Source organism: Oxyura jamaicensis, chromosome 26 (genome assembly GCF_011077185.1).
Source record: "Oxyura jamaicensis isolate SHBP4307 breed ruddy duck chromosome 26, BPBGC_Ojam_1.0, whole genome shotgun sequence".
NCBI lineage: Eukaryota > Metazoa > Chordata > Aves > Anseriformes > Anatidae > Oxyura > Oxyura jamaicensis.
In genome coordinates, this window is record NC_048918.1 from 2,879,159 (window position 1) to 2,891,478 (window position 12,320).

A 12,320-nucleotide genomic window follows, 5' to 3' on the forward strand; every position below is an offset into this window, starting at 1 on the left:
GTTAATGGGGATTCCTTTCTTATCAGCATCCCTTGTTTGCCCATCTCCCATTGGAAGCAGACTTCCTATGTCCCTTTCCCTGCCCCAGGGACATCAGGGATGGCAGCAAGATCCTGCAGGTGCTGGGGGGGCTGCAGGGAGGAAAAAGGACCTCAGGTGGGTGGGATTTACGGGTGGGATTTATGGGTGGCTGTTTAGCTGGCTTCACACAACTCCTGCAGCCAGCCCTATTTAGCCTGGAGGGAGCTCCGATAAGATACAGTGAGCTGAGAGGAAGAGGAGGTCAGCAAGGGAGGGTGGGAGGAAGGATGAGGAGATGAGGGGGCCTCAAGATATTCAGGCCAGCTGCAATCCCTCCAGGCTCAGACCATGCTGGCCAAAATGGGAGCAGAGCGGAAAAGCAACAGCAAGGAGTGGGGCGAATCCTTCCTTTGTGTCTCAGCTCAGGAAAGGGGACACAACCACCCCCAGCCCCTTCCGGGTGCAGAACCCCAAAATCCCTTACCAGCAGTGCCCACGGATGCTGCAGCCCTGGGGTAGCACCAAGGGGACGCTGCTGCTCCCTGCCCAGCAGGAGCTTGGCCACAGGCTGGGGCTGCTCTTTGCTGAGCACAGGGCAGCTTTCCACTTGCGGCTTATTTCTGCAAGAGGTTGCTTTCCTGGAAATGATGCCTTTGCCTGATCCTTGCTAAGGTGCCCAGAAACCTAACAACTGGGATGCTCATAAATTAAAAGACATTTGGATGATTGCTTTCAGAAAAAAAAAAAAAAAAAAAAAAAAAAAAAAAAAAAAAAAAAAAAAAAACAGCTATCAGATTTTTCCGCTCCGTGCCCTCCGGACCTTTCCCGGGAGAGCTCACTAAAAGCGGATGCTGTTGCCCTCCCCGGTCCCCTGGGGGCTTGCAAGCACTCCTTGCCCTGCAGGACTGTACTAACACCCAGAAAAGGGCACAGGGTGCAGCACTGCACTGGCTTGGCGACGCTGCTGCTGTTCAGCAGGGCTGCAAACCCTCTGCTGATGCAGCCCCCTTCATCCCAGCCCCGTCCTTCCCCAGCCAAAGCCACACACTGAGATGATCGGGGCACCGCGGGGGGTGCAGAACATCCCTGTCAGTGCCCACGGCCAGATGGGGCTGCCTGGCCCACCGCCCGGACAGCTGGACTTCAACATCCACCCTGGTGGCATCACTAACCCTGTCGCCTCGATAAGCCAGCCTGACCATCAGCTGGGATAAAAATTAATCCGACAATGCCCTCTGATGGTGGAAGCGATGTCTGGTGTGGGCAGTGCCGTGCTGGTGCTGAGCCCCTGGGCTTCAGGGCACTGGGTGACCTGGGGCAGAGGGTTCCCACCGCAGGGTTGATGGAGGGGTGCTGCAGAGGAACCAGGCATTTTAGCTTTAGTTTTGCAGTGCCAGGGCCCACCAGGACAGCCAGGATGGCTATGCGAGGGCAGGCTGTGGGTCTGGCCCCACGGCCGAGCTGGGAATGCTCCTGCCTTGACCCAGTGCTGGCTCCATCAGCCTGAGAGGGCTGTGCTGACGGAGGAGCTGCCCCGCGCTGCTGACCCCCGGTTAGCAGTGCGTTCACTCACCCTGATGGATCTGTCTGGGCTCTCTGTTATTAAACAGCATCTGACCTGAGCCGTCTCAGAGCTGTAAGTAATGAGGCCACCTTCTTGCACATGAGCTATCGGTAGCTAACGGGGCCAAATCCTGCTCCAGATAATGCATGGGCACATCCTGACCCAGCGGCCTCGCACCCTGGGGAGGAGATGCTGCTGGCAGGGTGACAGCGCGTGGCTGGCTGACTGCGTCCCTGGTGAGGATGAAGAAATAGCTCTTGGATGAAGACACATCAATATGACTGTGTTTTGATCTTGCCTTTTTTTTTTTTCTTTTTTTTTTTTTCTTTTTCCCAGCCATAATCACTCTCCAGCTGCAGCAGAAAACTTTTCTCCCACCTCCTCCTTGTTATTTTGCTTCTGGTTTATCTATCTTCATGTTTTATAAATCTGGTCCTTTCCTTACAGGCTCAAAACCCACCTCCTCCATCCATGGCTGGGTAGGATGCTATGAGACCCCATAGCGTCCCCAGCAGCTCTTTCCCCTCTACCCCAACACCCGCTCCCCATCCCATCCTCATCGCCAACCCCACAACAAGCAGGACACGGTGTTTGCTGAGGACCAAAGCTCAGACAGACTTGTTTTATTGTCACAGGTAAGAACACATCCAGGGAGGGCCATGCCATGGCCAGGCCAACGTGTGGGACCCTGGGAGCACCACCGGGGAGGGGGCAGGCCCGCAGGCAGGGGGGCTGTGGCCGGGAGCATCACTGTGTGCTTTGCTGCTGCAGCATCCGCCTGGGGAAAGGAACAAGCCCCGAGTCCTGCAAGCTGCCTTGAGACCGCTGGTCAAGGCTGAGATGGGAAACCATGGCCCAGCCGTGGCTCCAATGCAAGACAAGCCCAACCCAGCTCTTCCACTCGTTCCTGCCCCCTAAAAGTCAGCTACAACCCTTTAGCTTTGCTTCTCCAGCTCACACCCCTTTATACCTGCCCCCAGCCCCAGCATTGCCCCCCATGTGCAAACAGCCCCAGGTCTCCAAGCTCTGCCTGCAAGCCAGGGGCTCTGCCCACTGGCTGCTCACGTGTTTCCCCATGCAGGTCCTCCTTCCTCCTGGCCCCATTTACAGCCCTCCTCCACCTGGACAAGGGCAGATTTCTCCCACCCCACCCCACCAGTGCACCTGGGGGCTCCATCAGCTGCTGACAAGGGCTGATCCAGGACCCCAGCCAGCCCCAGCCCTCATGGAGTGATCGATCCTCCTTCCCTCCCACCCACAGCCCCAGCCCAGACCTACCTCGCTCTTCGTCTCACCCTCCAACCCGTCCTCACTTGGGCACTGCAGGAGAGAATGGGAGATGTAAAACCTGTGAACCCCTCACCTCACTCCCCTCTGACCATCTAAAAGTGAGCCAGGGCACGACAAATCCACCCGTGTGCACACACCAACGTACACCTATGTGCACCCTCCCTGTGCATACATGCTCCAAGAGATTACGTGCATGCACTGCCTTCTCCCGGACTGTTTGTCCCCAGGACCCCAGGTCCCAATCTAGGCGATGGCCAGGTGTTCTGTGTCCCCAGCACAAGGACAAGCTTGTCATCAAGGGCTGGGTGCTCTGCTGAGGCAGGGAAATGGGAGCTGGGAAGCCTGGACAGGACCCTGAGACATAAATCAGGGCACCCCAGGTGCAAGTGAAGCAGTTTTGGCACTTGTGGCTTGCAGATGACTTGGGACACGAGTGCTGGTGGATGCAGCGAGGAGCAAGCCGCTGTCCCAGCCTCCACCAGCACCTCTGGTCTTTTGCCTCTTCAGTCTCTGGTTTCCTCCCCACCCTTTGGCCATGAACGTGGGAAGGTGATTTCAGGAACAAGGGACGATGCAAGACTGTCAACCCCAGAAGCCCAAAGCTCCAGACCCACAGGGTTGCCCAGTGCCCTGAGGCTCCCCCACCACCAGGACTCAACCGAAAACAGGGACAAACTGAACCACTGTGAAAACAAGGACAGGGAAAGGCAGGCAGGGAGGCCTGCTCCTCTCTTGCCTCAGCCCATCTTACTTTTCACGTCAAGTTTGCAGTCTACCGAAGCTTCTCCCAAGGGGTTCACAGCTTTGCAGGTGTAGATGCCCCCGTCGAAAGGGCCGGGCTTGCGGATTTCCAGGGAGCAGACACCCTGATCAATCAACGCTATGTATTTTGGGTCTTCCCGTATCTCCATCTGATTTTTCATCCAGATGATTTTGGGCTGGTAGGCAGCAAGATACATATTATTATTATTACTATTATTATTTTTTAAGCAGGGAGAGAAATGAGAAATCTGACTGTCCCCAAAATGCAGCCACCTTCCTCTGCTCCATCTTCAGAACTCCCATTAAGAAGCCCCAACCACCACCCACAGCTGCTCTCCTAGTGTAGGAGACAGGACACAGCTTGAACTGCAACCAGCCTCCGCTCTACATGCAGAAACACCCCAGGCTTGCCCTAGTTTGACCTGGAGGACAGCTGCTGCCCCCCACCCCTATTCAACCCCAACCCAACATGACCAACCATCTCCCAACGCTTCCAGCCACCTTGCAAGAGCCCAGCTGGTGGATGCCCACACGCGGGGGTGATGCTGCCCATGGAGGAGCCACTGACCTGGGGGAAGCCCCGGACAGAGCAGAAGAGGTGCGTGTTGTAGCCCCGGGTGGTGGCTCGGTCTGTCAGGGGCTGGGTGAACTTTGGAGGCTCCATCATGTCCCGTTCAGGGATCTTCTCTGGCTGGTAAACAGTTTCTAGGAAATTAATTAAGTGTAGGTTGAGGCAGAGCTTGGGATCCTGGGTTGACCACCACATGGTCACAAGAACTCAGCCCAAGGTACCCCCAAACCCTTCTGCTCCCTCACATAAGCTAGACAGCATCTGGAGTGGCCTTGAGGACCTAGCCTCACACCAACCTTGTCTACAGACCCCTTCTCATCCAACCACACCACGTTCATGCCCAAGGGATGACAGTGGCAATACCCGTCTGCAAACCAGCACCGTGATGCTTGCTCTGTGCAACAGGTCGTATCCAGGCCAGGCACCTCGCTGGACCTTCTGCTCCATCCCCAAAACTAAGTGCACAGAAATAGGAGCTGGAAGTAGGCCGGAGGTGGCAGAGACCTGCTTTGATCTCACCCCAGGGATGTTCACTTTTTGATCCCTCCCAGGGGTCTGCCCATGGCACAAGCCTTCCCCGAAGGAGAAAGGAGGTGGAGAGGGAGGGCAGGGGACATCTGTCCATCTGTCCTGAGGATGCACAGCCTTCACCCAACAGGGCTCATTCCAGGCAGCATCACCACCAACCCAACGCTGAGGAAGCCCCAGTGGGGACAGAAGCCCTCTTGCCCACCCCACCACCCCCAAGCCATGTCCCTGTCCCCACTTGTCTTCTCGATGTGGGCCACCCCGGAGGCGACGGCTGCTTTCTCGCTCAGCCCGCAGGCGTTCTCCGCGAACACGCGGAAGGAGTAGGTGTTGCCCATGATGAGGTCGGATATGGTGCAGCTGGTGCGGGTGCAGCGCTCCAGTGCTGTGAACCATTTCTGAGGGGGAAAAAGAGCAGTGACAGGTTGTCCAAAGGAAGGGAACCCATGGGGCAGCGCAGGCAGCAGGGGCCCAGGAGTGGCTGTGCTCACCCCGCTTTTCTTGTCCGACTTCTGCACAGTGTAGCCTTTGATCTCAGAGTTCCCATTGTCCGCTGGGGGGGACCACTCCAGGGCCACGTTAAAGCCCCAAATATCTACCAGCTTCAGGTTCTGGGGGGGACCTGGCGGCTCTGCAATTACAAACACACACAAGGCGGCATCCTTATTTGCTCCCTTCAAATTCTGCACCCCAACCATCCCTCTTGCTTCACTTTCAATGTCTTTTCACCCTGTTACAGCACATGAGGGATGAGAAGCTGCGATGGGCAGGGGCTGGTAGAAACCCTGCAGCCTTCACCAGAGCAATTCCTTCACATATTACAAGGACCCCAAAGCCCCTTGCCTTGCTGCTGGACCTGTTCCATCCCACCAGACCAGGTGCTACCCCCAACCAAAGGGCAGAAATGAGCCCCAGTGCCATGGCACAACCCCACGGGATGCCACCCATGGCCATACCAATCACTCGGATGTCCAGAGTGGCCTTGTCCTCTGCTCCATTTATCTTCACAGCCAGCTGGTACTTGCCCGAGTCGCCGCGCTGCGCCTCACGGATGAAGAAGATCGTGTCCTTGTCTGTGTTGCGGATGTGGACACGGCTGGTGTCCAGGGGCTGATCATTCTTGGTCCAGACCACCTGGGGCTGTGGCTTTCCCTGGAGCAACCCATGCAGGCACGTTGGGAACCACTCAAGGGCATGGTCCTGGTGGGGTGGGCAGAGCCACCCTGCTATGTCCAGGTAGCCATGCCCTGGATATGGCCTCTCCTATCCAGCAAGGGCCAGGGAAATAATTACGTCCGATCCCCACCAGCCCTGCTGCCAGGGATCTGTCAGGCTCCAGGGATGATGCTGACACATGCTGGTCCCCAAAGTCCCCATGGAGCAAGTCCATTTTCCTGCCCAGGGCTTTGCAGACAGAGCTATGCTCATGCTGCCCAGGCACTCAGCAGCAAGGGCTTGAGTTTGGCATCCAGGGCTGATTCATGCCTGGAACGCGGCCAGCACAGGCTACCAGCTGCCTAGAAGACATGGGACGCACACATCCCATGTTGCAGGGGCACCTTTCTGCCTCTTGCTTCTCCCTGCTTGTTTGGGGTGTTTCATGGATGGTTTTTTCCCTTTACAGATGCCCTGGTGGAGGTGCTTTTGGGATGCCACAGGTAGCATGTAATAAATCAGCTCAGGAGATAAACTCCAGCTTGGTCCACCAGCATCAGCACCAGCACCAGCTTCGGTCCCTCCATCACAGAGCCTTGGGGCTACCCTGCTCCAAATGCAGCTCCCCTCCCTGGGAAGAGCCCCAAAATTGTGCTTCTGGGTCCTGCAGCATGTGGCATGGGCCCCTGCCCTGCCGAGCATGGTATGATCTGAACAGGGCTCATGGGCCAAGACAGCAGCAATGCCCAGTTCATGCCCTAGTCTGTTTGGGATCGCCATCAATGTCATCAATAAAGATGCTGCAGGACCAAAAAAGGGATCTGAGCAGGAATGGGATCCCATGAGACATGAGGGCTGGGACAAGCCAGCCCTCAGCTGGCCTCAGACACGTCATGCTGGCAAGAAAAGTCACTGCAGAAACCAACCTGCAGTGAGAAAACCCAAGAACTTAAATCCTAAATTGCTCGCCTACCTGGAAAGGGATCATGAGGTTCACAGCATCCCCAACGCGCCTGACGTAAGTCTGCCGCAGGTGACGAGGCATGCGGATCCTCGGGAGCTCTGGGGACCAGAAAGTGAAGTTGTGGGGCCAGGAAATCAGAGACCCCAGCTCACAGCCCAAGAGGTCCCACAGTCCTGCATGGGCCAGCCCACCCCATACATCCCCCTCTTGGCCATCAGGATGTCCTGCCCTGAACCACGGCCACCTCTTCCTTCTCATCTCCAGCACCATGCTTCTCTTTGCAGGGCCACACCAGCCAACCCCTTTGCCAGCACCCCTAAAATTACTTCCTCATCCATCCTTGAGCCCGTGGTGACCAACATGGGCTTTACCAGCACAGCCTGCATGGTAGCAAGGCGGTGGATGACATGTCCTGGTCAGGAAATACTTCTCCCCCAGCTCAGAGAGCAGACTTTCTAGAGACTCACAACCCAGCTTCCAGCAAGGACGAGGGTTGGTGAGCTCCATCGCTGTGGGCTCAGGGCTGCCAAGAGGTCAAGGTGGCTCACAGGTCCACACAGCAGAGCTGGAAAAGCCCCAGGCTGGAAAAGGAAGGGTAGTGTCCTAATGTCCCCAAGGGAACATAACAAAGATAAGCAAAAAAAAAAAAAAAAAAAGACCAGAGAACGCCGATGGAGCGCGCTTCTCCTTCCCAGGGTGAAAATAGCAGGCGCGTAACCCAACCAGCGTGGTGCCAGCAGTCCTGCTGGGGAGGCATCGAGTTTACGTGAGCCCCTCATAAAAGAGCTGTGTGTCTCTGCCTGGATTAAACGTGCCGGAGCTCAGCTCTTGGGAGGGGGCTCGGGGAGGCCAGAATTAAACCATGAGCTAGTGATGCCTGAACAGCTGTGAGTGTGAGAGGGCTGGGGAGGGCCAGGAGATGCCCGGCGATCCCAGATGGCCCCGCTGACAGCTGGGGTGGGCTCTGCTCCGTGTACACGGCCGTTCGCTGCAGGAATCCACGCCTTGGTGCTGCCACTTGGACTCATCCGTCCCAGCGGGGCAGAGAAACCCAAGCTCCACAGAGGGACATGAATTCATGGGTGTTTTCCCCAGCTCAGCTGGAGAGGGCTGGTCGGGGTTGGTGGCCCAGGTGAAGCGTGGCCGTGGCTGAAAAAGCATTTTTCTTGCCCTTGTTCCCTGCACAACACAACTCCTGCGCCGAATCCTTGGCTGGTTTCTCCCCGTCTCTCTCTCCGCCTCCCAAACCCACTCGCCTTCCCTCGACCCACCTGTTCTCAAGCTCCCTGCCACCCGTACTGCTGCTATTTAAAATCCCTTGTGACGCTATAAATGAACCAGGGAGAGGTACAAAATGCAGTCCTGAATAAAACGTAAAGACCAGCATGTACCGGGCAGGGCGGGGAGGAGCAGGCTCCTGCACCCAGCACGCACCAGCACTGCTGGGGCAGACACGGGGCGGCAGCAGCCTGGAGGGGTCATTTGTTACACAGCTAAGCCAGGAAGGACATGCAGGGCTGCATTTCAGATAAAACACCAAAGGTGGCAAGTGCCATTTGCTGATAAAGAGTTTAAGTCAGCAGAAAAAAAAATAAAAATAAAAATAGAAATCTTAGAGGAAGAGTAAGTTGCACATGGGTCTTCCAGCCCTTGGGGTTTTACACCTCTCAGCTGGCGCACGTGGTTGGGAAAAAGTCTGCAGCAAGGACAGGCAGCTTGGCCTGGGGGGTGCAGCACGGGACTAGAAGTGGGAAACCTGAGCCATGCGTTTGGCATCTCCTCCTAGTCCCCCATGGCTTGGTTTCCCCAGTCCCACAAGGAAAATAGCAATGCCTTTGGGATCTGGAGGTGAACACGGCAAGGAGAGAGGTGCCACCTGCCAGACACCTCTGATATTTCTGCTTCAGCCACCAAAGGACCTGGCCCCGCAAGGCAAAGCCAGGGTCTGGACAAGGCAGCAGACACAGCAGTCGCTGAGCCATGCCCACAGCCCCTGCAGGACCCGTTCCAGACACTGGCGGTCCTCTCCAAACCCTTTCTGACAAAAAAATAAAAAAATAAAGTCTGACAGTTTCTGAAATAACATCTATTATCCTTATTACTATTTTTAAGCAGAAGGAAAAATCTGTTATTTGAGTAATAGGAAGATTTGCACGTTAAGAACTCCTTGTAAAGGACAAATAATTCTCTACTTGCTGTTGGATAAGTGAAAACCAGCTTTGCAATCCTGCATCAGCCTCAGCACTCTCACAGCACCCCAGCAGGAATGTGAGTCTTCCTAAGCATGGGAGCAAGTCATTCATTAGCGTGTTCAGCATGATTAAAGTTCCCGTGCTCCCGACAACCCGCTCTCGACTTTCCTGAGCTAAACAAACAAAGCTGCCGCTGCCCGACACGCGTGTGCTGGCATACTAGAGATATGAGCGTGGCCAAGGAGAGGAGACGTGAGACCATTTCCCAGCCATTGCGACGTTCTACGTGGCCCTACAATTTGGGTGCAGCGCATTTTGCCCCAGAGCCTCACCATCTACAGGAGCGGTGCCTTGCGGTCAGGAAGCGTCGTCCCCATCCCACCCCAAGGGAACTGGGCCCAGTTCTGGAGGACAACATCTCGGTGAAAGGCTGGATTGCGACACATGAGAGGGCAGAGGCTGTTGGGGCTCTAGGGATGGGCTGCGACTCCTTTGCCTGCTGACAGGGCACGCGGGGACAGTGCGCTACCCCAGTACTCACGGGTGATCTCTCTGACGAGCACCGGCTGCTCCAAGGTAGCCGGGACGCTGGTGCCGCTGGCGCTGACAGCCTTCACCCGCACATGGAGCTTGTCACCGGAGCTGAGGTCCTGGATCGTGTACCGGGTGGAAAGAAAGGGCTCCTTGTTCACCGCTGCCCAGTCTGCGCCTAGAACAAACCCAGCAGAGCGCTTCAGCCGTGACACAGACAGGCAGATGGACGCGCATCCCCCAAACAGCAGGATCAAACCCCAAGGGGTGAAACCCAGAGGCAGAAAACCTCTTCCTCGCAGAGGCACAAGCAGAAAGATCCATCCCATTGGATTTGGGGCACCGAGAGAAAAAGGCATCTGAGGGAGGGGGCTGGCCTCCCCCCCGCAAGGGGTGTGGGTTACCGAATGCTGGCAGATGTTCAACTGCTGAGGAGGAGGCTGCTTGCAAGGCATTAGGCCAACAAACATGGTCTCTGCTGACCTTCCAGGTGCATTTCTGGAAGTAGTTAAGATCCTCTGACCACCCTGACAGCCTATCCTCTCCTCCGGCTGCCCAAGGATACCTTGCTGGGGCTCGCCATGCTCACCAGCCCATCCTCATCATCAAGCAAAGTCTGCCCATCACCTGCAAATGGCATTAACCAGACAGCCCCCACTCAAACTTGACCCCCGCGCCCCCCCCCCGCTCCCAAGCCATGGTCTTGTACCAGCTCAGATACAGCATTTGAGTCCACGTGGCAACCACTGAATGACTACAGCTCTTCTGTCACCCAGCCAAGCCCAAAGCAAGCTAGGAGAGCATCCAAAACCGTGCTCTTTGGGAGGCTGTTAGACAGCTCCCTCCAGGAATGGCTTCTGTCCCACCGTGGTCAAGCTTATTCACTCTTACCCCAAGTCCAAGCAGGGCTTCATGAGAGTGCCCAAAACACTTCTCAACTCCTACCTCATCCCACCACCTGGCAATGCAACCAGAGAGCCACAGGTAATCACTGCCAGCCACCAGCCCATCTCCACCCACCACAGCCATCATCCCTCCAGGCTCCTCGAGCCCCATCTCCCTCTGGGCTGGGCTTGCCTGCTGCCTCGTGCCAGCCTCTCCTGCACTGCCCAGCCCTTTCCTTCCTCATCCTCCCATCGTTTGAGCATCCCTTTGAGCATGGGAGAATTGTGTCTTCTTTCCTCTCAGGTCTTGTAATCCCATCCCACCCCAAGTCTATGCAGAGTTGGTGGCCATCAGGGGCCATCCCCAGTGGGCACGCTGCACTCTCCTCCACCCTCTAGCTGGATGCAGCAGAGATGTTAGACCCCGTGGTCCAGCCCCCTGCTAAAGAGATCACTGATATCTGAAGCCAACGGGAAGCCCCTCTCATCCACACAAAACAAACAAAATAATTTGGGCAAAGAAAGGGGAACAGCACACAGGGAATCACACTGCCCGGTTCTGCCCAGCTCTATCCCACTCCAGCTCTCCAGGCAGGAAATCCCAAGCCTACTTCCATCTTTGCAGATCTCCACCACGTATCCATCCAGGCCTGACCGGCCCGTCTTCTCAGGGGCTTTCCAGGTCAGCGTAACCGAGTTTTCGCTCACTTCTTCCACAGACAGGGACAAGGGGGAGCTGGGCGGCTCTGTAACAAACCCACAGCAGTGAGGGCAGGATCCCGGGCAGCGGGGCCTCAGCTCACCCACCTCCTAACCCCCCACCACATCCTCATGCATCCCCCTCCCCACTTCAGTGTCCGGTCCCCTCCTCACCTGCTTTGGGTTTCTCAGGCTCAGGGGCAGGGGGCTCAGCTGGGGCGGCTGGGGAACCTTCTTCGGGGGCTGGAGTTGCTTCTGCTCTGGGGACGGGAGCTGAATCGTCTGTGGGGGCTGGGGGCTGCTCCGCGGCAGGGGGATGCTCGGGGGCTGGGCCCTCTTCAGCAGCTGGTGCTGGTTCTTCTTTTGGGGCTGGTGCCGGCTCTTCCTTTGGGGCTGGTGCCGGCTCTTCCTTTGGGGCTGGTGCTGGTTCTTCCTTTGGGGCTGCGGGAGCCGGGTCTGCGGCTGGAGGTGCGGTTTTGCCAGTCATTGCTGCAAAGCCTAGGGGGTGTTTTGGGGTCTCTGCTCTGGGATCTCTGCTCTGGATTGGGGTCCCAGCTCCAGACCAAATGTCTCTCCCCCAGACCTGGGATCTCGACGCTGAAGATGGGGTCCCTGTCCCGGACCAGGCGTCTCCACTCTGAATCTGGTGTCTCCGCTCCGGACGGACAGTCTCCGCTGCAGGACGGCTGTGCTGGGAGGGGGGAACCAGGTCACTGAGCCTGGACGGGCTGGGAGATTTTTATAGGCTTGGGCTGGCACTTGTCACCTCCCTGCAAACCAATCTGCCTGCGCAGGCGGGAGCCGCCAGGAATAGCCACCGGGGACCTGCACATTCAGCAGCATGCCCCTACCCCCTCCTATGGGACGGCAACACATGGTCCTGCCCCCCCCGCCACCTCCCAGGCCCACACGGGACTGGGCAGGCCAGGGCCAGGTCACCTTTCTTTGGGGACACAGCTCCTGTCCCTAGCACCAAAGCCCCTGTGAGTTGCACACCCCCCCACACACACACACTGCCCCCAGCCTCTCCAAGCCCCCCAAAGCTCATCCCAGCCCCTGCATTGACATAAGGCATCCCCACCTCCGAGCATCCTGGTAAATCCTGCACTGCTCCCCCAGCCCACCTGCCCCCCTTGTCCCATGTCCACAGTCCCTACCA

The 12,320-nt window shown here is 57.0% G+C and overlaps 1 protein-coding gene across 2 annotated transcripts; it reads right to left on the reverse strand.

Annotated features, from left to right (window-relative positions):
- Positions 1-2,175: 2,175 nt before the first annotated feature.
- MYBPH (myosin binding protein H) lies at positions 2,176-11,882 on the reverse strand. Of its 2 annotated transcripts, none has more exons than XM_035347273.1 (12): positions 11,567-11,882; positions 11,336-11,524; positions 11,074-11,208; positions 9,589-9,756; positions 6,865-6,953; positions 5,693-5,888; positions 5,228-5,367; positions 4,975-5,134; positions 4,206-4,342; positions 3,627-3,813; positions 2,864-2,905; positions 2,176-2,359 (listed from the first exon to the last, which is right to left on the reverse strand). In XM_035347273.1, the coding sequence occupies exons 1-11, from the start codon at positions 11,646-11,648 to the stop codon at positions 2,895-2,897; spliced, it is 1,494 nt and encodes a 497-aa protein (XP_035203164.1). In that variant the 5' UTR covers positions 11,649-11,882; the 3' UTR covers positions 2,176-2,359; positions 2,864-2,894. The 2 variants fall into 2 exon arrangements, with proteins under 2 accessions (XP_035203164.1, XP_035203163.1); XM_035347272.1 differs by having other exon boundaries at positions 2,176-2,363; positions 11,567-11,881.
- Between the last annotated feature and the right edge of the window lie 438 nt (positions 11,883-12,320).

Bases quoted from the DNA above. Each gene is read 5' to 3' on its own strand.
- MYBPH (XM_035347273.1), bottom strand. From the start codon at position 11,648: ATGACTGGCAAAACCGCACCTCCAGCCGCAGACCCGGCTCCCGCAGCC. The intron at 11,209-11,335 runs GTGAGGAGGGGA...GGTTTGTTACAG, and splicing joins GCCTGAGAAACCCAAAGCAG to AGCCGCCCAGCTCCCCCTTG. The intron at 4,343-4,974 runs GTGGGGACAGGG...TTAATTTCCTAG, and splicing joins GGCCCACATCGAGAAGACAA to AAACTGTTTACCAGCCAGAG.